The sequence below is a fragment of the Trachinotus anak genome, unplaced genomic scaffold, assembly GCF_046630095.1.
Source record: "Trachinotus anak isolate AG129_WGS33_773 ecotype Australia unplaced genomic scaffold, CSIRO_AGI_Tana_v1 ptg000023l, whole genome shotgun sequence".
Classification (NCBI taxonomy): domain Eukaryota; kingdom Metazoa; phylum Chordata; class Actinopteri; order Carangiformes; family Carangidae; genus Trachinotus; species Trachinotus anak.
The window spans coordinates 2836687-2861834 of record NW_027273874.1 but is presented as its reverse complement, the minus strand read 5'-3'; the positions used below and the strand labels follow the sequence as shown (position 1 = coordinate 2861834).

The following is a 25148-nucleotide window of genomic DNA, read 5'->3' as shown; positions in this document are numbered from 1 at the left end:
TTTCGATAAGTTCCCACTGCAGACTCTCTTCTACTTCTTCTGCCTCCATCAAGGAGTCGAGAACAGCTTGATGTCTTTCTCAACAGACAATTTTGGAAGCGCTGAGAAAATTCTGTCATGAGAGAGGTGATCACAGACACATATTTCTCCTTTTTTATCAGAGAGATCGGCCTTTGGAAAAGCAGATTTGATTTCGGACAATGTGGGGAAGTTGCGTCACTGGTCGATTTCTGATCTCAGGGAATAAAACCCGCTGCAGCACGGAGTCACGACTTAGCCATGGGTTGAACAGGAAACTGCCTTGTTCAACTCAGTGGCTCCACCTGGTGTAAGGAATAAGAGATGCAATACAGTCAAGCCATGTTTCATGTGTGGGCCATATTCCATTATATTTTTAGAATATAAAAATGGTCCACGGGCCGCAGGAGGAGAGTTTGTAACGCATGTAAGCTGCAGAAATGTCTGAACATTAAGCCGACCTGACAGCAGATATATCTCACTCTCACTCTCACTCTCTTTGCAAGAAATCCGTTTAGATTCATTTTTGAAGACGGAGATTTGACTTCGGTAAAGTTGGAAAGATATTCACAGATTCGAACTTCGGAGTGCAATAATGAAAACACTGCCTGCTACATAAATACTCAGCAACTTCCGTCTTGTACACTGTAGTGTCACAAAAACATGTCAGACAATAATGGGCTGCTGTTTATTATACAACAATACTTATACAGCATTTCACAAGGTAACACTTGTAACTTGATATTACATTTTCAGTAGGGACAAAACTTCTGTTTCAAATCGAGCTGTCTCTGTGCAAATGTCAAGAAAAGGAAAAAAGGAAAAAGAAAGAGAAACAAGAATGTTAAGATAAGGTAATGGTGAGGTTTGTGAATAGATTCTGAAGTCTAGATGAACTTTACTGAAAGAAAAATAGAGTATAATGAAACGCATTCAATACTTGCTACTGAGCCTTGTTGTTGTGCTATTTAAAATCTGAGCAGAAGGGGGCAGAGTAAGATCACAAGTAAAAAATGATCGTCCATGTCTGTTGGTGTCACAGCACAGGTATTTGTCACACACATTCTGTATATACTAACAATATATATATATATATATAGGCTATATATATTGCTGATTTGGCCATGAAGTTAAGATGAACCATTTTTCGTTTTCATTTCCTCTTCCATACAGGGATAGAGGTCTGTCTGGGAGCCACACCACTTGGGCAGATTTTGTATGGTGAACTGGTCTGGCTGCATTCGCGCTTTAGTTTCAGGCAGACAAAACAGAACTCCACGTGGCAGCGAGGACAGTTAATGTTTTTGCAGTATTGCCGGTTATGTTCCACCTTCATGCCACAGGTGGGGCAGGCCCGGACAGAGGGGCAGTTGGTGGCGCCTTCCACCTCGGGCAGACTGATGGTTTTACATGTCTGCAGAAGTTCCAAGTCCTTGTTGGTGCAGCCGTCGTTGTCGCAGCGGTCAGATCGAGGACCATGACCTTTCCACTGCTTCTGACACTGCCAGCAGAACATGTAGGTCTTCTTCTGATCAGCTGTACAGATGGTGCACTTTACACACAGGTTGGAGAGATCCTTCCTCTCCATATTTGTTTTACACTGTGGGCACTGAAAAGAAGAACAATCACATTATATGAAAATAAGTGCACTTGATTTTGTTTTAAATTCTTGAATAAAAGAAAATCTACTGAAAAGTCAGCACTCAAACCAGAAACCACTGGACCACTTACTGGCTGGATCTCACAGTATTCTGCAGCAGCCAGTCGGGCAATGGTCTCTTCAAACTGCTGCATTTCCTCAACAGACAAATCAGCCAGTCTGCGCACTTCTTGGTACGACCACGGTTTGTTGCACAGTTTGGTACCCTCTACCACTGCAGGGCATCTGAATTTGTAAATCCCCTTCAAACAACAAAAAGAAGATCCAGTTTAAGATCATAGAGAACAGGTAGGACAGGAGACAACAGTTCATCCAACTCAAATCCATTATAACATCCAAAATTAATAAACCAACAACCCACTACAGACTTCTATAGCTAATGGATGAGATACAGAAAATAACCAACGTAAGGGAATTAACCTCTAAACTCTATGAACCTATATCCAGTTCAGATAAACCAAAAAAAGAGTTTTCAAGACATAAGATACCTCATCCAGCTTGCTGCGACACCACAGTGTTAGAGTTTCAGGGGTGACAGCGTGGCCGCAGGACATCTCTGCTCTGAGGCTGTCATCTTCTGAAGCTTAAGTGCACAACAATAAGTGAATTTCAAAACCACAGCATAACCCCAAATACTATCCTTATTCGTCTTTTCTGTGCATGTGCTCAGTGAGAGAGAGAAATGAATCTTACACACTGGATCCAAGTCGTCCCTCCTGTCTACAAACTTCAGGGTTGTATCTCGTGGGTCATACCTCTTCTGTTCCTGTCCCTGAGAACTCATTTTGATTCTCCTACGTGGAAGAAACATCTGGTAATATGATAACTGAAAACTTTTATATTTAGAGCAAAGTCCATGGGACATTCTGAGGCAGCTGTGGGCAACAAAGCTCATATTTGTTAACATTTTGGCAATTTGGCACTGTTATAAGTTTGCTGAATTAGCTGTTTGCAGTTCCTGTTTGCAATGTATCCGTGGGTGTACAGACAACTATCACTGGGTACCTTTGTCACTGAAGAAAACTTAAAAATGTGATGATTCCTAGGCAGGTTCTGGAGTTACATGGAGCCTCATGTTTATGATTTCTATATGGATTTATCAACATTTATTGCTGATGCACATCTGTGATTGTAACATCCACAGAAAGGTACAGACCATACTGAATCTAATAATACATGCATCACGTCGCTGTGTTCAGACTTGACTGGGTTAATATAGTAGGTAGTGATTAGTAGTTTGAATGACCTGTGATCTGATGTACTGGAGACATAATGTTGACAAAACAAACAAAACAAACATCACGGTTACCGCCATATTTTATCACATGACTTAGCTGATTACACCTGATTCACAGTCCTTCAGGGAATTTCCTCAAGTCAACATAAATGCATTTACAGTGAAACACAGTGTGAACACACCTTGAAGAAATATATTGTATGGCTCAAAATATGTTCACTTTGCACACCTGGATGTAGACTAATTAAGAAATTATTAGTGTGGAGATCAATTAAGATAGTAAGCAATCAAATATGTACTTTAATAAAGTTTTAACCATTTAATATGTCAAGTAAAACACACATAAATATGAATTGATAAGTTTGTAGATGCTTATCTCTCACTAAGCATTTTGATGATTTTATTTTGAAGGAGACACCCAGTGAAGGATAAAACCTCCCTGACACTTTCTACCCAGCTGTTACCTTTTTATATACAGTCTATGGCTGTTACACATTAAAAGAAAACATTAATTAGAGGAAGTGGGTGAACTGAATGAATTGTTATGTCTTACCTCGGTGGGACAGATTGTCTCTCTGTTGTCTCTTTTAGGACTTCCGCTTCTTTCTCAACAGGAAGCGCGACGCCAGCGCCTGAAACCACACAAACTCCTGAGGATTATTTCGCTCAGACTCAACACACACAATATCCTGACATGATGTAGCCAGGTTTTGGGTGTAGTTTGGCTGGTGTGTGTGTGTTTGTTTACCCTGGCTGTCGCGGTGTCTTCCTCCTCGCCGGTATCGAAAGTGAAAGATCGCAGCATCGCTTTGGATCATCGGAAAGGCTGCGTGGTGAGTCCTCCCGTGCTTCACCCTCCCATTTTACCCCAAACACAAACACAAAGTCATGTGCTCATCGGATCACAAGAGTTATAATGTAGCCCACATGTGGTAGTTTATAGTGGGTGTGTTATTTTTTGCAACTGTTGCTTAGTTTTTTGTCATTTTTAAGGCGGGATAATGGGGCTGCGTGAGTTTCCATAACACCCAAACACAACAGCTGCTTTCACTGGCCCCCCTCAAATGTTCGTAAAATCAATCTCCTGTTTTATATGGACTTAAAATCCTTTAAGTTTCATTGTTCAAATATAAATCCAGCTGCTTTCTTATTGCATTATGAATATTTTCTTTTTTTTAAGGAGTGATGGAAGAAGTACTGAGGTCTTAAAGTAGCAATTCCACACTTTGAAAATACTCCTTTACAAATAATGGGTACTTCTGTTCATTCTGTTTCTTCTTGCTTTCCATTAACTTCTGCTGTATCTGATTCCTGCTTCCACAGGCTGAATATTTCCATTCACTCTTCAATAATCTAAAAATGTCAACACTGTCACTGGAAGGACACGACTATGAATCATGACCGCGTGCAAATCTTCAGAGAGAAATTGGACAAATTTGCCATCGCAGGTAAGTGACATAAAAAGAAACCGCTGAAGCATAGGGCTCATATATGTCAGGGTTGTTATTAATGTTGAGGTTGTGTGTCTTTTGTGTACTGTTGTGTCTCTAGATTACCATGGTCTGAACAGTCCAGGCCTCACATGTTATTTGAACAGTGTGCTTCAGGTGCTTTTTATGACCGAAGACTTCCGCGGTTCAGTTAAAAGGTTTGTAAATTCATCTTCACAAGTGTTGTCTTTATATTTTGAGACAGATTACATGAAGTGAGAACTGAAATAAAATGTCTCATGTAGCTCTGTTCCTGGGGGCTGGAGCCAGTGGTTTGTTAGCGTAGCTTAGCATAAGGACTAGAAAGACAGGGAAACAGCTAGCCTGGCTCTGTCCAAAGGAAATACACACAGCAGCCCCTCTAAAGCTCACTAACTGACAGGAAGTTACTGATCCCAGGCATGAAATAGTTCACTCTTGGCAAGAAAGCAAAAACTATCAAACTATTTGTTTAAAAGTGATTTATCAGAAATGACTCTAGGATAAGATGTGAACTCAGTCCAGTTCACACGAGCAGATTGTTGTTAAATGATCTGACTTTGCTTCATTGGTTATATGTTTAATAAAGTCACATGTACTTCTCACTGTAGGTGCAGCAGTAAAGATTCAACAACCATTGACACACTCCTGGGAGAACTGTTTGATGACTTAGAGAAGGGTTCGGCTAAAACACATAGTTTTCTACAAAATCTGGGGATTACAGATGGTAAGTTTAGATCTGAGCCATTTCACTGCAGCTGCCCTGCAGAACCAGAGAGGCAGAATATATGTTAATGAGGAAAAATCATTTTTTCTGTCCGCTCACTCCCACATTCAGTGTACGAACAACGTGATGCTGCAGAGTATTTTGAGAAGATCCTGTGTCTCACCAGTCCAGAGGCGTCTAAGGTAGGGACAGTGCACATTGATCAACACTGACATTTAACATTTAACAGATGGTTTACACCTGTGGTCATCATATAAATAAAAACCAACCATAGATTGTAACCGTATAACCATGTAACCAAGTTTGAGTTTTAAAGCACTACATATAGCAGAGATCCTTATGTTCATCAGCAGCATTTTCCAAAGGAAAACAGACCCATAAACAAACCTATCTAAATTTTCCATTCTGATAAAATTATATATTTGAATAATATGACAACGGCGTGATAATTTGGTTTGTCCTAGAGCACTTTAATAATTTTTTTGTCACATCAGTCCGTTAGACAAACCATATGTTACCATATTTTCATGTCTAAGTCTGTCATTTTTCCTTAGTCACTAGAGGCATTCTCCACATGGAAACATACATTTTAGTATCAAATATACACTTACTGTGGGCTTTGAAATGTTCGTGGCTTTCGTCAGTTTGGATTCACAACAATGGATTCACACTTTGACCCACAGTCACAACATATCATCCACAAAACTTGTTAAAACACCTGTGCTCCATAGTCCACTTCCCTATTGTTTGATTTTTTTTTTTTTTATACATAGAATCTTAATTTGTCAGGTAACTATCTGACTTCTTTCAGGTAAACATGGTGCTGTAAAAGTACATGAATAGTGTATAAAGTGTCATGAAATAGAAATACTGAAATAAAGTACAGACACCTTAAATAAGAACATAACTACACTAACTGAGTGAATGTATTTAGTTAATCCACTAGAAAACAGGATCAACAGATCATCAGAAAGTATTGTGTACCAAAAAAAAAGATTCTGAGTGTTATATTCTTTTACCATCATCTATGAAGCTACACAGCTCTAACTGAAGCTCTGCTGGACCTTTGTGTGTAGATATTCAAAGGAGAGGTGAATCATAAAGCCACATGTGTCAAGTGTAAGGAGGGGAACGACTCCAGGAACTTTTTCTGGATTCTGCCTCTAGCGATGGAAAATTCGTACCATCAAATCTACAGCGTGGTATTATGCATTTCTTAAACATGAGTGAGAATTCTGTATTTTTCATACTGAGAGAGAAAAGACGGTGCAGGATGAATAGATATAAAATGTTCACAGGGGAGAGGGTTGAAGGCGTTCTTCAAGAAAGAAAAAGTCTACGGGGACAACAAGATGTACTGCGACCGGTGCAATAAAAAGCGAGATGCAGACATCGTGAGTAATGAATTTGATCTTTATTAGAATATAAGTGACTGTGACTGTCCCTTGTTAATGCAGATGTTTTCTCTATGGTATTTAGGACTGTGAGATGACACACACTCCAGAGATTCTGACCCTCCTGCTGAAGAGATTTACCTTTGACCACAAGAGGCTGAGCTACGTTAAGCTTCACTGCGAAGCTGACGTGCCTCAGACTTTACACATGGAGGTATTTTATTAAATTTCATTTTACATTCACCGTAAGATTGCTTTGATCGAACATTTCTTAAATGGGATTTTGTTTTATTGCCCTCTCTTCAGAATTGCAGATATGACCTCTACGCCTTAGTCCACCACTTTGGAAATCTCACAGGAGGTCATTACACTGCAGAAATCAAATCTTTTGAAACTGGAGAGTGGTATTGCTTCGATGATGACATTGTTGAGAGGGTTAGTTTTTCCAGTGTCACAAATCATCGCACAGTTAAACATACAGCAACATAAAGTTTAACAGCAATTCAGCATTAACGCTTCAGTGATATTTTTAAATTCTACAGGTCAGACAGCCTCTGTTTGGGCCTGGAAACTCCTCTGTCAGGTAAACGTTGCCGTCATTTTAACCATCATTCCCTGAGTGGTCATAATGTCTCTGTGCTTATCACATCGTCTTAAACCCCTCCAACGTTTCTGAAGTCGAAATGCACAGACATTCATGGTCCCCAGGGAATGAATTCTACTTATTTGGTTGACTCCCTGACTTTTGATCTCTTGCCACCATGAAGTTCGCATTTATTAAGTGAAATATCTCTGAATAAACAGCTTAGATACCATGAAATTTACCCAAATATAAATGTTCCCCTCAAGATGAAGTGTAGTAATTTGGCAATACCATCTATTTCCATTTACCACCATCATCAGGTCACAATTTAAATTAGTGCAATAGGTTGTTTTATGTCTGTACACCTGCAAAACTGATGACACTCCCATCAGCCTCAGTCATACTTTTTACTTTTTGTGCTACACACACAAAACATACAGAGTCCTTGGAGACGGGGTCATGGTCCAAACACTTGTACAGACGACTTTGTGTCCAGCATACTGAACCGTTTACTCTCAGTTAAACCTGGAACGTCACTGGTGCAACTGTACAGTCCTTGGTGATGCAGCTGTGCTCGAGGTGACTTCATGTTTTTGCTGTTCCTCTCAAACCAGGTCCCGCACAGCGTATCTTCTCGTGTACAGAAAGGGTGAGCAAATGTGCCATGTTTACATCTTGATTAATAGAATCATTGTTTGTTATAGTTATGAATTTGGGTTTTTAGATACCTAGCCCTCTGGATCTTTAGATTAGCCAAGCCAAATAAAATATTTCTTTGCTGTTTCTCAGTTTAAATGACGTCTTGTTGACACCAAGTCTGTACACTCCCGCTGTTTGTGTTCATCAATATTAACCTCCTCTCTCTCTCTTCAAAGAGAGCACGCATTCTGAAGTCGACCAGGAGGCTCAGCAAACACAATTAGACGTCGAGGCTGAAGGAGGATGTGACGAGACAGAGAGAGGAGAAGCTCTTGCTCATCATCTAAAGGATGAAATTTATAGTGGAGATGAAAATGTGAACCACTTGAATGGTGATGTGTTAAAGAACAGCTACGATGATACGGTTTGTGAGAAACAGGCCGACTCTTCTTGGGAAGTGGAAAAACAGCCAAACCGGAGAGCAGCATCTGTGAGAGCACACAAAAACCTGTTGCCTCAAACAGACACTGATGCAAAGAAGCAAAAAGATGGAGGACATAATGAGCCAAAGAGACAGGAACTTAATACAAACTCAGAGCTCATTACAGCACCATGTGTCGCCAGTATGTTCGAGCAAAACCATGATTCCGTAAAGAAAAGACTGAAGCCAGATGATATTTCCTGGGATGGTACAGGACAGGACAGCATTGCTACGATGACTAGAACAAAACCAAAACATGTGACTGATAGTATCCGAACAAGATCTAGAGCCAATCCTGCAGAAACGATAGGTGTGAGAAATAAAAGGGGGGTAGCAACAGAGGAAGGCATAGAAAAAAAGAGTACTGTCACACAGGAGGCCACACAAACTGTTACAAAGGGAGCAAAAACTGTAAGTCTGAGAACGACAAAAGCCACTAAAAGAAAAGAGGAGAAGGTGAAAAAAGTGCCGTGGAGGTGATTTAAATATGAAGAATAATGTCTTTATTTTCAAGTAATAACTGGTTTCATTCTTTTATCAATCTGTGATCTGTGCATCACTCTGTGATCAGGGATTTTTTTTGTTTAAATAATATATGTCCTGCTTAATATTACAAGTCAAAAACGGTTAACATTTCACTGTTTGATTCATAGACTGTACAGTGTTGGAACTGTCCTAGTATCCTATTGGTTAAGATGTATTCAGTATGACCTGTTTTAGCCAGGGACTGTGTTGTTCATGTCACCCCTATGTTTCCTGTCTGCTAAATGGAAAAAAAAGAGTAAATTCACTCACATACAAATATGGACAATGTTTTTGTTTTGATTGGAAAACTGTATTATTTGATGCAGTCATTAACTTTTATCAGGCAAAAAAGAATCCCTCAATAACATTATTATCTGCAGTGAGTACACATATACAATATATTACCAGTCTCAGAAAGGCCTAAAGAAAGGTTTAAAAAGTGTCATTATGTATTTATGAAAACATTTATTTTTTTAAGCCTAAGTAGTTTTTGTTTATTTTTGTTTGTTGGATATTGAACCACTTTACCAGTCTGAAGACAATCATCAGTGTCATCATTGTTCACTGTTCAGGATTCACCTATAGAGGGTGCAAACTGCTCCCTCTGGGCCTCTGATTGACTCTGAAACAGGTTTTGCTCTGTGTGAAAGGTCTCACAGGTCATCGGAGTTTCACACTTACACATATATTGGCACAACTGACCACTTTCCAGCTTCATTATGCCGATGTATAAACTGTATATATCAGTTTGATAATACATTTTATATGACTCATGACACTGTTTGCATCAGGCATCAAATAGACATTCTGTGTTCATGTCTCGGTTTTATGTTTAATGGGAATACAGGAAGATGTACTAAGAGATGATGTAATGCTATGACATGTGTCATTATTCTCAGTAAAAAGAGAAAGAAATTTTTTTTAAAAAGAAACAGTCGAGCAAGTAGCAGCCCACGAAAAGGAAGAAGTGTCATTTTTATTTGTGAAGTAATACATATATGTAGTGTGTACAGGAAATTTGAGGCATCATAAGTTAGGCACACAGCCTTTATTATCTGCATATGATCTATCTATGCAGTAATCTATAGAAAACGGTGCCTTTACATCCTGTGTGTAATCACCATCAGGATAACACTCCCTTTCATTTAACCACAGAAACAATAAAAGTTTATTTTTATAGCACATTTAAAAATCAAAAACAATATAAAGTGATAGTAAATAAATTACAGTTGTACCATGTGTGCATTTTTAGAGCAGGTTTGAAAAGACTAAATTCATGTTTTCTCTCAAGCAACAGGCCAGTATATTTTTTAATTTTAATTTAATTTTAAGGATGTAAGTGATGGTGTATTTTTCAACGTCTCTCTGATATCATCAGCTTCTGTTTTGGGCGGGCACCACTGGAGCGAAAGACTGTGCAGCCAGGAAGTACACCGGCACAGGAGACTGCACCACAAACACCAAGAAATAACCACAAAAATGGTTGTCCAGGTTAAGGTTTATGGGTTTAGAGGGGAAGCGAAGACGGTCACCCTGTGTGCCACTGAGGAGCAGTTTCAGACCATGACAGTGCGGCAGCTGAAGGAGAAGATAAAAGAGGCTGGATCTTTCAACGACTACGGTAAATCTACTTTCAATTATGGCTACATCCGACCTACACATGTTCATAGTTTAGATAATGTTTTAACAGCCAGCCTACAGAGAGGCAGTGTAAATAAAACACTTGACATTAATGTGAAGTTGTCATCTATTAAACCCAAATTCGTGTGAGTTGGCGAGTTTCAGCATGATGGTTGTGGGTGATGAAGTAAGACTGCAGGTTCAAGAGGGACAAATGAAATTTACGTTTTAAATGACAGTGTTTTTATTTACTCTGGAATACAGATGCTGTTAGGTTGGTCTTCACTGACAGGACGCTGGACGAAGACTCCAGACTGCTGTGTGAATATGGCATCCAGCACATGTCTGTCATTCATGTGACCAGGCGAAGGGAGCAGCAAGGCAGTGGGTGCTTGGCAATCCTTTGATTGACTCTATATCAGGTTTTGTGCTGAGAATCACAGGTCATTAAATTTTTACACTTATACCTACTTTGGCAAAATTTGACCAGTTTCCAGCTGTAAAATATCAGATTGATATTGAATTTTATATGATGCACTATGTGGAAAAATGTTATTATTTTGCTGTTATTTACCCTGTACAACATTGTTTGTGTCAGACATGAAGTCAACATTCTGTGTTCATGTAAAGGGAAACTTTGAAGAGAAGGTGAGGCAGTTATTAATGATTAACTATCACTCACCAGAGATCAGTTTGAAGGAAGAAACCTTCAGTGACACTTTTTTTAAAAACTGTGTATTATGCAACATTATGTGAGAACACAGCAAATATTTTTAATTCTGTCACTGTATGCGATCGTCTTTCTGGGCCTTTTCTGAAATTTTTTTCTGTGTCCCGGGATGTTACCAGTCCCAGAAAGACCTAAAGAAATGTTTAAAATGTGTCATCATGAATTTACATCAAATGATCAAATGTTTAATCCTATAATTTGTCCTTTTTGTTCATTTTTCTGAGTTTGTTGTGTATTAAACCACTTTCCCAGTTTTCAGACAAATGTGGAGTGTTGTTATTTTTCACTGTTATGTTGGGATCGACCTAAAGATGGTGCGACAGCTCCTTCTGTGCCTTTGATTGACTCTGTAACAGGCATTGTTACAGGTCATCTCACACACACACACACTCTTTAGGAAGGTGCTTGGCTTGTATTTGAACTATTTACATTAGAACAAACTTACATTGCAATCAACAAATACGGCATCATGATACTTCTACATAAATAAAGCAGGTTCACTGCTCTGGTGTCACGTAAAACACATCCTGGAGTATGAGCTACTTTCCTCGTTTCATGTCAGTGACAACAACACTTAATGAAGCTGAATGAGGAAATGTTTGCACACAGTTGTTGCTTTAGGGGAATATACTGAAACACTGCCCAGGTATTATGATGCAAAGTGCTGGACAAACTCTAAGTGCTTTGTGATCAAATTCAGTGCTGTTGTGATGACAATTAACTACCTGGCTCAACAGTCATGGATCTGTAACACTTGAATGTGCACATTAAAACATCTCCGAATAATATAACACATTAGTTTTCACTAAATACCTGTCAACAGCAAAATTATTATTATTATAGTGACATTAAAATTAAAGAACACAGTAACACTGGCAAATCCTCGGGTGAGTGAAGATCTGAATTACACTGGGGTCATGTGCTGCTTAATACAAAGTGCAATAGAATGGGTGTTATATGAACAAACTATTATTATTATTATTATTATTGTTATCATTATTAACTCAAAGGCAAATGTGCAAGAAAACATTATTATAAAACATCCATCCATCCATTTTCTACACCATTTATCTGAACCAGGTCTCGGGAGGGCTGGAGCCAATCCCAGCTGACACTGGGCGAGGCAGAGCTAATGGTGCCACATTTGTAAGGAACATGCATTTGTGGTTTGCGCCCATGAAAGATTTGCCAAATCTTCTCTGCCAATGCCCAACAGCTTTTTTTTTTTTTTTGCTGTTGCTATGGACTCTTGTTTTGAGCCTCTGGTACCCCCAGGCACATTATTGCACATTTCATTAAAATGACTTAAAAACAGCAAACACACAAATCAAAAACAATATAAAGTGATAGTAAATAAATTACACTTGTACTATCTGTAGATGAGGTGGAGTCATTGTGCATTTGTAGAGCAGGTGTGAAAAGATGAATTTCATGTTTTCTCTTATGTAAGAGGCCAGTATAGATTTTATTTATTTTTAAGGATGTAAATAAAGGCGCATTTTTTAAACGTCTCTCATCGGCTTCCGTACGAGACGAGAACCACCACAGCCTTAGACTGTGCAGCCAGGAAGTGCACCGGCACAGGAGACTGCACCACAAACACCAAGAAATAACCACAAAAATGGTTGTCCAGGTTAAGGTTTATGGGTTTACTGGGGAAACGAAGACGGTCACCCTGTGTGCCACTGAGGAGCAGTTTCAGACAATGACAGTGCGGCAGCTGAAGGAGAAGATAAAAGAGGCTGGATTTTTCAACGACTACGGTAAATCTACTTTCAATTATGGCTACATCCGACCTACACATGTTCATAGTTTAGATAATGTTTTAACAGCCAGCCTACAGAGAGGCAGTGTAAATAAAACACTTGACATTAATGTGAAGTTGTCATCTATTAAACCCAAATTCGTGTGAGTTGGCAAGTTTCAGCATGATGGTTGTGGGTCATGAAGTAAGACTGCAGGTTCAAGAGGGACAAATGAAATTTACGTTTTAAATGACAGTGTTTTTATTTTCTCTGGAATACAGATGCTGTTAGGTTGATCTTCACTGACAGGACGCTGGACGAAGACTCCAGACTCCTGTGTGAATGTGGCATCCAGCACATGTCTGTCATTCATGTGACCAGGCGAAGGGAGCAGCAAGGCAATGGGTGCTTGGCAATCCTTTGATTGACTCTATATCAGGTTTTCTGCTGAGAATCACAGGTCATTAAATTTTTACACTTATACCTACTTTGGCAAAATTTGACCAGTTTCCAGTCTGTTTGATATTGAATTTTATATGATGCACTATGTGGAAAAATGTTATTATTTTGCTGTTATTTACCCTGTACAACATTGTTTGTGTCAGACATGAAGTCAACATTCTGTGTTCATGTAAAGGGAAACTTTGAAGAGAAAGTGAGGCTGTTATTAATGATTAACTATCACTGAGCAGAGATCAGTTCGAAGGAAGAAACCTTCAGTGACACTTTTTTTAAAAACTGTGTATTATGCAACATTATGTGAGAACACAGCAAATATTTTTAATTCTGTCACTGTATGCGATTGTCTTTCCGGGCCTTTTCTGAAATTTTTTTCTGTGTCCCGGGATGTCACCAGTCCCAGAAAGACCTAAAGAAATGTTTAAAATGTGTCATCATGAATTTACATCAAATGATCAAATGTTTAATCCTATAATTTGTCCTTTTTGTTCATTTTTCTGAGTTTGTTGTGTATTAAACCACTTTCCCAGTTTTCAGACAAATGTGGAGTGTTGTTATTTTTCACTGTTATGTTGGGATCGACCTAAAGATGGTGCGACAGCTCCTTCTGTGCCTTTGATTGACTCTGTAACAGGCATTGTTACAGGTCATCTCACACACACACACACTCTTTAGGAAGGTGCTTGGCTTGTATTTGAACTATTTACATTAGAACAAACTTACATTGCAATCAACAAATACGGCATCATGATACTTCTACATAAATAAAGCAGGTTCACTGCTCTGGTGTCACGTAAAACACATCCTGGAGTATGAGCTACTTTCCTCGTTTCATGTCAGTGACAACAACACTTAATGAAGCTGAATGAGGAAATGTTTGCACACAGTTGTTTCTTTAGGGGAATATACTGAAACACTGCCCAGGTATTATGATGCAAAGTGCTGGACAAACTCTAAGTGCTTTGTGATCAAATTCAGTGCTGTTGTGATGACAATAAACTACGTGGCTCAACAGTCATGGATCTGTAACACTTGAATGTGCACATTAAAACATCTCCGAATAATATAACACATTAGTTTTCACTAAATACCTGTCAACAGCAAAATTATTATTATTATAGTGACATTAAAATTAAAGAACACAGTAACACTGGCAAATCCTCGGGTGAGTGAAGATCTGAATTACAGTGGGGTCGTGTTGCTTAATACAAAGTGCAATAGAATGGGTGTTATATGAACAAACTATTATTATTATTATTATTGTTATCATTATTAACTCAAAGGCAAATGTGCAAGAAAACATTATTATAAAACATCCATCCATCCATTTTCTACACCATTTATCTGAACCAGGTCTCGGGAGGGCTGGAGCCAATCCCAGCTGACACTGGGCGAGGCAGAGCTAATGGTGCCACATTTGTAAGGAACATGCATTTGTGGTTTGCGCCCATGAAAGATTTGCCAAATCTTCTCTGCCAATGCCCAACAGCTTTTTTTTTTTTTTTGCTGTTGCTATGGACTCTTGTTTTGAGCCTCTGGTACCCCCAGGCACATTATTGCACATTTCATTAAAATGACTTAAAAACAGCAAACACACAAATCAAAAACAATATAAAGTGATAGTAAATAAATTACACTTGTACTATCTGTAGATGAGGTGGAGTCATTGTGCATTTGTAGAGCAGGTGTGAAAAGATGAATTTCATGTTTTCTCTTATGTAAGAGGCCAGTATAGATTTTATTTATTTTTAAGGATGTAAATAAAGGCGCATTTTTTAAACGTCTCTCATCGGCTTCCGTACGAGACGAGAACCACCACAGCCTTAGACTGTGCAGCCAGGAAGTGCACCGGCACAGGAGACTGCACCACAAACACCAAGAAATAACCACAAAAATGGTTGTCCAGGTTAAGGTTTATGGGTTTACTGGGGAAACGAAGACGGTCACCCTGTGTGCCACTGAGGAGCAGTTTCAGACCATGACAGTGCGGCAGCTGAAGGAGAAGATAAAAGAGGCTGGATTTTTCAACGACTACGGTAAATCTACTTTCAATTATGGCTACATCCGACCTACACATGTTCATAGTTTAGATAATGTTTTAACAGCCAGCCTACAGAGAGGCAGTGTAAATAAAACACTTGACATTAATGTGAAGTTGTCATCTATTAAACCCAAATTCGTGTGAGTTGGCAAGTTTCAGCATGATGGTTGTGGGTCATGAAGTAAGACTGCAGGTTCAAGAGGGACAAATGAAATTTACGTTTTAAATGACAGTGTTTTTATTTACTCTGGAATACAGATGAAGTTAGGCTGATCTTCACTGACAGGACGCTGGACGAAGACTCCAGACTCCTGTGTGAATATGGCATCCAGCACATGTCTGTCATTCAGATGGTTCTAATGTTATATGGAGGAGGGAGTCCTGGCAGTGAAGATGGTGACATGGGGAACAAGGATGGCAAAAATAGAAGCGTGGAAAGGCTCTCTGGTTTTTAAACCTACTCATGTTCAGTTCCCTTCTGAGATACATTTTAATATCACACCAGAGGGTTTTCAGAGCTACACTGAAGCTGGTTAAATACTCTAAAACCAACACTGTTTGTTTGACACTTCAGTACTTTTACTTTAAAGTTGTTATACCAATGAAAAGACCTCTTGCTTTGCTTTGTGTGCACATACTTGACATTTCAGGCCTTGGTCTTAAACCACAGCGTTTTCTGTGGGCTCAATATCACCAGTCTTAAAGAAATGTTTTAAATCTGTCATTATGTGTTTAGATCAAAGTATTCTTTTTTTAACCCCTAAGTCATTTTTATTAATTTTCATGAGTTTGTTGGATATGAAACCAACCGACCTGTGGATGGTGAAACAGCTCTTTCTGGGCTTTCAATGGACTCTATATCAGGTTTTGTTCTGTGTGTCACAGGTCATTAATTTTACACTTACACTACGTTGGCACAATTTGACCAGTTTCCAGCTGTAAAATATCATATTGATATTGAATTTTATATGATGCACTATGTGGAAAAATGTTATTATTTTGCTGTTATTTACCCTGTACAACATTGTTTGTGTCAGACATGAAGTCAACATTCTGTGTTCATGTAAAGGGAAACTTTGAAGAGAAGGTGAGGCAGTTATTAATGATTAACTATCACTGAGCAGAGATCAGTTCGAAGGAAGAAACCTTCAGTGACACTTTAAAAAAAGAACTGTGTATTATGCAACATTATATGAGAACAGCAGATATTTTTAAACCTGTCACCGATTCCAGGCCTTGTAAATCTTTTCCTTGTCCCAGGATGTCACCAGTCCCAGAAAGACCTAAAGAAATGTTTAAAATGTGTCATCATGAATTTACATCAAATGATCAAATGTTTAATCCTATAATTTGTCCTTTTTGTTCATTTTTCTGAGTTTGTTAAGTATTAAACCACTTTAGTTTTAAGATAACTGTGGAGTGTTGTTATTGTTCACTGTTATGTTAGGATTGACCTAAAGATGGTGCTACAGCTGATTCTGTGCCTTTGATTGACTCAAATCTTTACACTCACGCCAACACTGGCAAATTTGACCAGTTTCCAGCTTCACTGCAGGTCTATACTGTGTGAGTCAGTATGTGAATAAATGTTACTGTTTTGCTGTCATGTAACCTGCCCCACATTCAGTACATTTATCCACATATATTAACTTATTTGGGTCAAACATCAAATAGACACTCTGTATTCATGTAAAAGGAAACTTGATTAAATGATGCAGTGATCAATGATTGACTGAGCAGAGATCAGCTCTAAGGAAGAAACATTAGAAGGAAAACAGTTTCAAAACAACATCATAAAATAAGAGATAAGATATTTTTTAATCTGTCAATGCAGATAAACAAACAGGCCAATAAGATAACACTTTTGGCTAAGATAAACAATCAATCTCTCTGCAAAGGGCAGATGATGGTATGGGCACTGGAAACTTTTAAAAAGATGTTTCAAAAAGCATTGTCAGCAGGCCGGAGTATGTGCCTGGAAAAATAAAGTGATATTTTATTAACAAAATACTGCAAAACAGAAGACCAAATAAATTCAAAAAGAAAAAGGACCTAAGCCGTAACAAACAAATTCTTAAACGGCAGCCTCACAGCAAGCTGCCGCCTGCTCTACACCTCTCTCCCCTCCGACCACTGAATGGCTTGCATTTAATCTTCACCTACCTGGAGCATACCATCCTCTCAGGTAAGTATGTTTTCACACACTTATATTAAAGAAGCAAGATGCAGTGAAGCCAAAAACTAAATGTGGTGGATATGAAAGGATATGTACACGTATGTTCCACCTCATTTTAAATTTATGAATTGATAAATGCAACACACATTCAACACATTCTGATAATGATCACATCTGGCTCGGTTTCTCACCGACAAAACAATAACATTCTATTTACCAGATGTTTCTATGAAGAAATCAGATTTCAGAACCACAGCAGAAAGTACAAAAATACAGAAACGGTTCATTTGTACCACTTGAGAAAAGACACATCAAAAGAAATCTACTTGCTCAGTGTTGTTCACATTATTTCCTCCTCCACACAGGTATAGAGGTCTGTCTGGGGGCAACACCGCTGGAGCATTTTGCTGAAATCCCACTTGTTTTAAAACACTCTTCTGCCAGCTTCAGGCAGACAAAACAAAACTTGACCCTACATCTGGGACAGACGATGGATTTACAATGTCTTCTGCTGTGCTCCACCAGTGAGCCACAGGTGGGACAGGCACGGATGGTGGGACACCCAGTGACCCCTTTCACAGTCTCAAAGACGATGTCTGGGCAGTTCTTCAGTGCTTTTAAGGATTCGTTGCAGCAGCCATCATTTTCACAGCGGTCTGCCCGTGGATATGGACCCTTCCACTCCCTCAGACACTGCCAGCAGAATGCATAGGTCCGTCCATTGGTAGCTGTGCACACAGAGCAGGGGACCCTCAGATCAGAGGCCTTCTTTCTCTGCATAGAAGATTTGCACCCAGGACACTGTGTGCGAGGAGGTGGAAGAAGAGGGAAAACAAATTTCACTATTTTATCGACATGCAGAACAAATTTAATTTACAAGTACAGTTTGTAAATATCACAGTTTAATCGAGACACTTACAAATTTGGTATCCAAGTTATCCTTTCTGGCATTGGAAGCCAAGGTTTTTTCAAAGTATTCCCTTTCTCCAGGTGTCAGAAGAGCCATTTTACAAACCTCTGTGTAAGGCCACTCCACGGTGCAGCCACTTTGACCACATGTAAATCTGTTTTCACCCTTCATCAAAATAAGGAAAAATAAATTAATAAAACTATTACAGGTGGATATGAGCCACTGAACACTGCAAATTATTAACAGTTTGCAGTAACAGTCAGATTTTAGGGACTGCTGGGGCAAAGTCAACCTTTCATTACTAAATCATAAACATCATATTGTTTACTGGTCACTGTGTTTGGCCTTCACCCACTGGTTAATTCATCCCTTGAAAAACAACTCATGAACCAAATCATGTCTTTGACAAAACATTTCTGGAACAATCTGAAAACAGACGGCCATCACTTTTGTTGCTGAAATTTGTAACCAGATATTGATGGAAAAGGCCTTTTCACAGCAGCCATTTTGACATATAATGAATATAATGTATGTCCCTATATCAAGACTGATGTTGCCATATTTGCTAAGGCCATATATTATTATCATATATATACATTCTCTGGATAGCCAATATGAAGAAAAAGGTTGATAACATATATGAAAATTATGATTTTTTAAATATGGCATTATATGTTGTGACCATATATGTTAACTATATATTTAATTTATATATTCAAGTTTATTAAAACAACACACACATGAAATTCTATGTGCTTATATGTTTTACACATACATGTCTATCTTTTACAGGCTTACATATCAACATATTGACAGGCTTTGATACAGATTTAACATCGATATAATATTATGTATGTATGTCTACAAATATACATACATTTGTATGGACTTGACAATTGTTCGAATTTGTAATAGGTTTCATAAATATTATTTTTCCATATGCTGTGGGCCTGTGTTTTTACTTATACCCGCAATATTTCCTGTAGCCTATGGAAATTTGATATATGTAAATATAACCTGTTACATTTATATATGGATTCATGTGTCAAAACCTCTTTGGAGGATAAAACCTGATGGTTAAATGAAGGTCATAGCGTTCAGCACTAACATCCTACCTGGTCCAGTAACCTGCGGCACCAGTTGGTCAGAGACGTCGGAGTGACAGCGTGACCGCAGGACATCAGAGCTCTGCGGGACGTGAAACCTTCACACAGGACTGAGGAAAACACAGAGAACCCGTCACATCATCCACAATCCACACATCATAATTCACCCTAACCCTAACCGCGGCCATCCTCAGGTACTTACAGTCCAACTCGTCCTCTGTGTCCACAAAGCGAAGTGTCGGGTCTCCATCCTCGTAACACTTCTCACCCTGAAGCTGCTCAGGCTGAACCCGGGGCTGCACAGGCTGAACCCGGGGCCGCTCAGGCTGAACCCGGGGCTGCTCAGGCTGCTCAGTTGACCCATTAGAGCCCATTTTAACTCGCTTCGTTAATCTTTCTACGAACTCCTGAAGATCCCTGTCGTGTCGTCTGAACTGCGCCATTTGTGAGTGAGTTACTTTCACTTTGCGATGCAGCTGTTCGTTTCACAGTGTCATCAACTGTAACTTGTAATCGACATTTCTTCTCGTTTTTTTTTAAATTTCTGAGCCCAAAGCCAGATTATAGCAGTGATGCACCACCATCACCAAGACCCTTACACTTAGACCTCACCAAGGAAAACGCGTTTCTCAGCAGAATGGATACACTACAGAGCCTGATGATCTGCAAAATGCATTAATGTGAATATTTTTCCCAATATTTGTAGATACCTACATATCACAGACATCTGCAAAATCACATTTAAGTATTTCATTTTAATTCAATAACTGTGTTCCAGTGTTATGCATCTTATGAAACAAGTACCTTGAACATGTCTAAATCAAAACCTTACACAGGCAAACTAACTGGGACAACAGAAAAGTGTAAAACAATAACAGAATATGCAACACACTGTTATTGCTTTACTTTAATGTCAATGTCATTGTCTCTTTGACTCTAGCAAATTTGACCAGTGGGGATACAATGATGACCAATGACAAAATTACAGAAAACCATGAAAAAATGATTTTTTTCAGAGTTTTCATTGGATGGGCAGATGATTCCTCTGGGTGGCCAACCTGTAGACACGCCCCCGGAGTACACTCCTCACATTTTTGTAAATATTCTCTTATATCTTTTCATGGGACAACACTGAAGATATGACACTTTGATACAATGTAAAGTAGTCAGTGTACAGATTGTGTTACAGTGTAAATTTGCTGTCCCCTCAAAATAACTCAACACACAGCCATTAATGTCTAAACCGCTGGCAACAAAAGTGAGTACACCCCAAAGTGAAAATGTCCAAATTGTGCCCAATTAGCCATTTTCCCTCCCCGGTGTCATGTGACTCGTTAGTGTTACAAGGTCTCAGGTGTGAATGGGGAGCAGGTGTGTTAAATTTGGTGTTATCGCTCTCACACTCTCTCATACTGGTCGCTGGAAGTTCAACATGGCACGTCATGGCAAAGAGCTCTCTGAGGATCTGAAAAAAAGGATTGTTGCTCCACATAAAGAGGGCCTAGGCTATAAGAAGATTGCCAACACCCTGAAACGGAGCTGCAGCACGATGGCCAAGACCATACAGCGGTTTAACAGGACAGGTTCCACTCAGAACAGCCCTCGCCATGGTCGACCAAAGAAGTTGAGTGCACGTGCTCAGCGTCAAATCCAGAGGTTGTCTTTTGAAAATAGACGTATGAGTGCTGCCAGCATTGCTGCAGAGGTTGAAGGGGTGGGGTCAGCCTTTCGGTGCTCAGACCATACGCCGCACACTGCATCAAATTGGTCTGCATGGCTGTCGTCCCAGAAGGAAGCCTCGTCTAAAGATGATGCACAAGAAAGCCCGCAAACAGTTTGCTGAAGACAAGCAGACTAAGGACATGGATAACTGGAACCATGTCCTGTGGTCTCATGAGACCAAGATAAAGTTATTTGGTTCAGATGGTGTCAAGCGTGTGTGGTGGCAACCAGGTGAGGAGCACAGAGACAAGTGTGTCTTGCCTACAGTCAAGCATGGTGGTGGGAGTGTCATGGTTTGGGGCTGCATGAGTGCTGCCGGCTCTGGGGAGCTACAGTTCATTGAGGGAACCATGAATGCCAACATGTACTGTGGCATACTGAAGCAGCGCATGACCCCCCCCCCCCCCCCCCCCTTAACGATAACGACCCCAAACACACCTCCAAGACAACCACTGCCTTGCTAAAGAAACTGATGGTAAAGGTGGTGGACTGGCCAAGCATGGCTGTGTTGAGTTATTTTGAGGGGACAGCAAATTTACACTGTAACACAAGCTGTACACAGACTACTTTACATTGTATCAAAGTGTCATATCTTCAGTGTTGTCCCATGAAAAGATAGAATATTTACAAAAATGTGAGGAGTGTACTCACTTTTGTGAGATACTGTACAATGCTGCTGCTTCAGTAGTTAGAGGCCAAACACACTTTCACTGGAGCATCCCCAACACTGCCTCCTGTGTCACCTTTACTAACTGTTCCTTTCAGTTTAGTGGCAGATACAAGAAGTCATGTGACTGCAGGACAGAGGGTCAGGATTCCCCCTCTGGATTCCGACATCTTGTTATTGCATTGTTTTGAATATGCATGACTCCAAGATAATGTCAACAGGTGGTTGAAGTTATGTTTTTGTGTGGTTCTATCCATAGAGCATTGTTTTCATCCAGGACCAAATTATTATTTCATTGAGAAACAGAAGAAAATCACTCAGATGAATTGTATGTTTCTATATTAACTTTTATTAAACCAGAACAAGCTGCTGTGTGTCTGACTCAGCCGAACACAGTGAGCACCAAGGAGCAGTAAAGTAGTTTCATGAAAACACAAAACAAAAGAAGTGGTGGAATAACAATGCACTTATATTAAAGAAGCAGGATGCAGTGAAACAAAAAACTAAATGTGGTGGATATGAAAGGATATGTATGTATGGTATGTTCCACCTAATTTTAAATTTATGAATTGATTAATGCGTCAGAGACTTTTCAACGTTATAATTCAGACAGGATCCAGGTATGATGATCACATCTGGCTCAATTTCTCACCAACAAAACAATAACATTTTATTTACCAGATGTTTCTATGAAGAAATCAGATTTCAGAACCACAGCAGCAGAAAGTAAAATACAGAAACAGTTCATTTGTACCACTTCAGAAAAGACACATCAGAAGAAATCAACTTGCACAGTGTTGTTCACATTATTTCCTCCCCCACACAGGTAAAGAGGTCTGTCTGGGGGCGACACCACTGGAGCAGTGTATGTGATCATATCTTGTTTCAAAACACTCTTTTGTCAGCTTCAGGCAGACAAAACAAAACTGCACATTACATCGAGGACAGACAACGTTTTTACAATATTTTCTGCTGTGCTCCACCAGTGAGCCACAGGTGGGACAGGCACGGATGCTGGGACACCCAGTGACCCCTTTCACAGTCTCAAAGACGATGTCTGGGCAGTTCTTCAGTGCTTTTAGGGATTCGTTGCAGCAGCCATCATTTTCACAGCGGTCTGCCCGTGGATATGGACCCTTCCACTCCCTCAGACACTGCCAGCAGAATTCATAGGTCCGTCCATTGGTAGCTGTGCACACAGAGCAGCGGACCCTCAGATTAGAGGCCTTCTCTCTCTGCATAGAAGATTTGCACCCAGGACACTGTGTGCAAGGAGGTGGAAGAAGAAGGAAAACAAATTTCACTATTTTATCGACATGCAGCACAAATTTAATTTGCAAGTACAGCTTGTAAATATCACAGTTTAATGAGACACTTACAAATTTGGTATCCAGGTTATGCTTTCTGGCATTGGAAGCCAAGACTTTTTCAAAGTATTCCCTTTCTCCAGGTGTCAGAAGAGCCATTTTACAAACCTCTGTGTAAGGCCACTCCACGGTGCAGCCACTTTGACCACATGTAAATCTGCTTTCACCCTTCATCAAAATAAGGAAAAATAAATTAATAAAACTATTACAGGTTGGACATGAGCCACTGAACACAGCAAATTATTAAGAGTTTGCAGTAACAGTCAGATTTTAGGGACTGCTGGGGCAAAGCCAACCTTTCATTACTAAATCATAAACATCATATTGTTAACTGGTCACTGTGTTTGGCCTTCACCCACTGGTTAATTCATCCCTTGAAAAACAACTCATGAACCAAATCATGTCTTTGACAAAATATTTCTGGAACAATCTGAAAACAGACGGCCATCACTTTTGTTGCTGAATTTTGTAACCAGATATTGATGGAAAAGGCCTTTTCACAGCAGCCATTTTGACATATAATGAATATAATGTATGTCCCTATATCAAGACTGATGTTGCCATATTTGCTAAGGTGAAATATTATTATCATATATATACATTCTCTGGATAGCCAATATGAAGATAAAGGTTGATAACATATATGAAATACCCACACTGAAATTTGTATATGTATACATTTAAAAATTATGATTATTTTATATGGCATTATATGTTGTGACCATATATGTTAACTATATATTTCATTCATATAGGCTATACAAGTTTATTAAAACAACATACATATGAGATTCTATGTGCTTATATGTTTTACACATACATGTCTATCTTTTACAGGCTTACATATCAACATATTGACAGGCTTTGATACAGATTTAACATCGATATAATATGTATGTATGTCTACAAATATACATACATTTGTATGGACTTGACAATTGTTCGAATTTGTAATAGGTTTCATAAATATTATTTTTCCATATGCTGTGGGCCTGTGTTTTTACTTATACCCGCAATATTTCCTGTAGCCTATGGAAATTTGATATCTGTAAATATAACCTGTTACATTTATATATGGATTCATGTGTCAAAACCTCTTTGGAGGATAAAACCTGATGGTTAAATGAAGGTCATAGCGTTCAGCACTAACATCCTACCTGGTCCAGTAACCTGCGGCACCAGTTGGTCAGAGACGTCGGAGTGACAGCGTGACCGCAGGACATCAGAGCTCTGCGGGACGTGAAACCTTCACACAGGACTGAGGAAAACACAGAGAACCCGTCACATCATCCACAATCCATCACATCATAATTCACCCTAACCCTAACCGCGGCCATCCTCAGGTACTTACAGTCCAACTCGTCCTCTGTGTCCACAAAGTGAAGTGTCGGGTCTCCATCCTCGTAACACTTCTCACCCTGAAGCTGCTCAGGCTGAACCCGGGGCTGCACAGGCTGAACCCGGGGCCGCTCAGGCTGAACCCGGGGCTGCACAGGCTGAACCCGGGGTTGCTCAGTTGACCCATTAGAGCCCATTTTAATCTCTCTACGAACTTCTGAAGATCCCTGTCGTGTCACCTGCTCTGCGCCATTTGTGGGTGAGCTTGTGTTACTTTCACTTTGCAGTCAGGCAAAGTCAGAGCAGCACAGCAATGCAGCTGTTCGTTTCACAGTGTCATCAACTGTAACTTGTAATCGACATTTCTTCTTCTCTTTTTTTTTAAATATTTGAGCCCAAAGCCAGATTATAGCAGTGATGCACCACCATCACCAAGACCCTTACACTTAGACCTCACCAAGGAAAACGCGTTTCTCAGCAGAATGGATACACTACAGAGCCTGATGATCTGCAAAATGCATTAATGTGAATATT

The 25148-nt window shown here is 39.5% G+C and overlaps 4 protein-coding genes and 1 long non-coding RNA gene across 5 annotated transcripts; 2 read left to right on the top strand and 3 right to left on the bottom strand.

The window, feature by feature from the left end:
• Positions 1-716: 716 nt before the first annotated feature.
• Positions 717-3977, bottom strand: LOC139606701 (E3 ubiquitin-protein ligase RNF19B-like). Its single transcript, XM_071458977.1, has 6 exons — positions 3664-3977; positions 3469-3547; positions 2372-2472; positions 2167-2261; positions 1750-1920; positions 717-1627 (listed from the first exon to the last, which is right to left on the bottom strand). The coding sequence occupies exons 1-6, from the start codon at positions 3731-3733 to the stop codon at positions 1172-1174; spliced, it is 972 nt and encodes a 323-aa protein (XP_071315078.1). The 5' UTR covers positions 3734-3977; the 3' UTR covers positions 717-1171.
• LOC139606698 (ubiquitin carboxyl-terminal hydrolase 46-like) lies at positions 3517-9010 on the top strand. The gene is made up of 12 exons (XM_071458973.1): positions 3517-3748; positions 4239-4363; positions 4467-4563; positions 4996-5111; positions 5223-5293; positions 6188-6313; positions 6410-6505; positions 6591-6719; positions 6812-6940; positions 7048-7088; positions 7703-7737; positions 7964-9010. The coding sequence occupies exons 2-12, from the start codon at positions 4306-4308 to the stop codon at positions 8686-8688; spliced, it is 1623 nt and encodes a 540-aa protein (XP_071315074.1). The 5' UTR covers positions 3517-3748; positions 4239-4305; the 3' UTR covers positions 8689-9010.
• Positions 9011-12589: 3579 nt separating this feature from the next.
• On the top strand, positions 12590-16732 carry LOC139606707 (uncharacterized). The gene is made up of 3 exons (XR_011684673.1): positions 12590-12846; positions 13110-15323; positions 15587-16732. It is a non-coding gene; the product is annotated as an uncharacterized lncRNA (long non-coding RNA).
• Positions 16733-16885: 153 nt separating this feature from the next.
• On the bottom strand, positions 16886-20243 carry LOC139606702 (potential E3 ubiquitin-protein ligase ariadne-2-like). Its single transcript, XM_071458978.1, has 4 exons — positions 19723-20243; positions 19530-19630; positions 18424-18579; positions 16886-18305 (listed from the first exon to the last, which is right to left on the bottom strand). The coding sequence occupies exons 1-4, from the start codon at positions 19961-19963 to the stop codon at positions 17850-17852; spliced, it is 954 nt and encodes a 317-aa protein (XP_071315079.1). The 5' UTR covers positions 19964-20243; the 3' UTR covers positions 16886-17849.
• A 2125-nt stretch (positions 20244-22368) lies between these two features.
• Positions 22369-24988, bottom strand: LOC139606704 (uncharacterized). The gene is made up of 4 exons (XM_071458980.1): positions 24628-24988; positions 24434-24534; positions 23289-23444; positions 22369-23171 (listed from the first exon to the last, which is right to left on the bottom strand). Exons 1-4 carry the CDS (start codon positions 24809-24811, stop codon positions 22716-22718), a joined length of 897 nt encoding a protein of 298 aa, XP_071315081.1. The 5' UTR covers positions 24812-24988; the 3' UTR covers positions 22369-22715.
• Positions 24989-25148: the final 160 nt, after the last annotated feature.

Excerpts from the sequence above, each read along its gene's own strand:
- LOC139606701 (XM_071458977.1), bottom strand. The coding sequence starts at position 3,733 with ATGATCCAAAGCGATGCTGCGATCTTTCACTTTCGATACCGGCGAGGA. Across the intron at positions 3,548-3,663 it reads AAGACACCGCGACAGCCAGG|GCGCTGGCGTCGCGCTTCCT; the intron begins GTAAACAAACAC and ends GTGTGGTTTCAG. Across the intron at positions 1,628-1,749 it reads AATACTGTGAGATCCAGCCA|TGCCCACAGTGTAAAACAAA; the intron begins GTAAGTGGTCCA and ends TCTTCTTTTCAG.
- LOC139606698 (XM_071458973.1), top strand. The coding sequence starts at position 4,306 with ATGAATCATGACCGCGTGCAAATCTTCAGAGAGAAATTGGACAAATTT. Across the intron at positions 6,506-6,590 it reads AAAAGCGAGATGCAGACATC|GACTGTGAGATGACACACAC; the intron begins GTGAGTAATGAA and ends TATGGTATTTAG. Across the intron at positions 7,089-7,702 it reads CCTGGAAACTCCTCTGTCAG|GTCCCGCACAGCGTATCTTC; the intron begins GTAAACGTTGCC and ends CTCTCAAACCAG.
- LOC139606702 (XM_071458978.1), bottom strand. The coding sequence starts at position 19,963 with ATGGCGCAGTTCAGACGACACGACAGGGATCTTCAGGAGTTCGTAGAA. Across the intron at positions 19,631-19,722 it reads CACAGAGGACGAGTTGGACT|TCCTGTGTGAAGGTTTCACG; the intron begins GTAAGTACCTGA and ends TGTTTTCCTCAG. Across the intron at positions 18,306-18,423 it reads ATAACTTGGATACCAAATTT|TGTCCTGGGTGCAAATCTTC; the intron begins GTAAGTGTCTCG and ends CCTCGCACACAG.
- LOC139606704 (XM_071458980.1), bottom strand. The coding sequence starts at position 24,811 with ATGGGCTCTAATGGGTCAACTGAGCAACCCCGGGTTCAGCCTGTGCAG. Across the intron at positions 24,535-24,627 it reads CACAGAGGACGAGTTGGACT|TCCTGTGTGAAGGTTTCACG; the intron begins GTAAGTACCTGA and ends TGTTTTCCTCAG. Across the intron at positions 23,172-23,288 it reads ATAACCTGGATACCAAATTT|TGTCCTGGGTGCAAATCTTC; the intron begins GTAAGTGTCTCA and ends CCTTGCACACAG.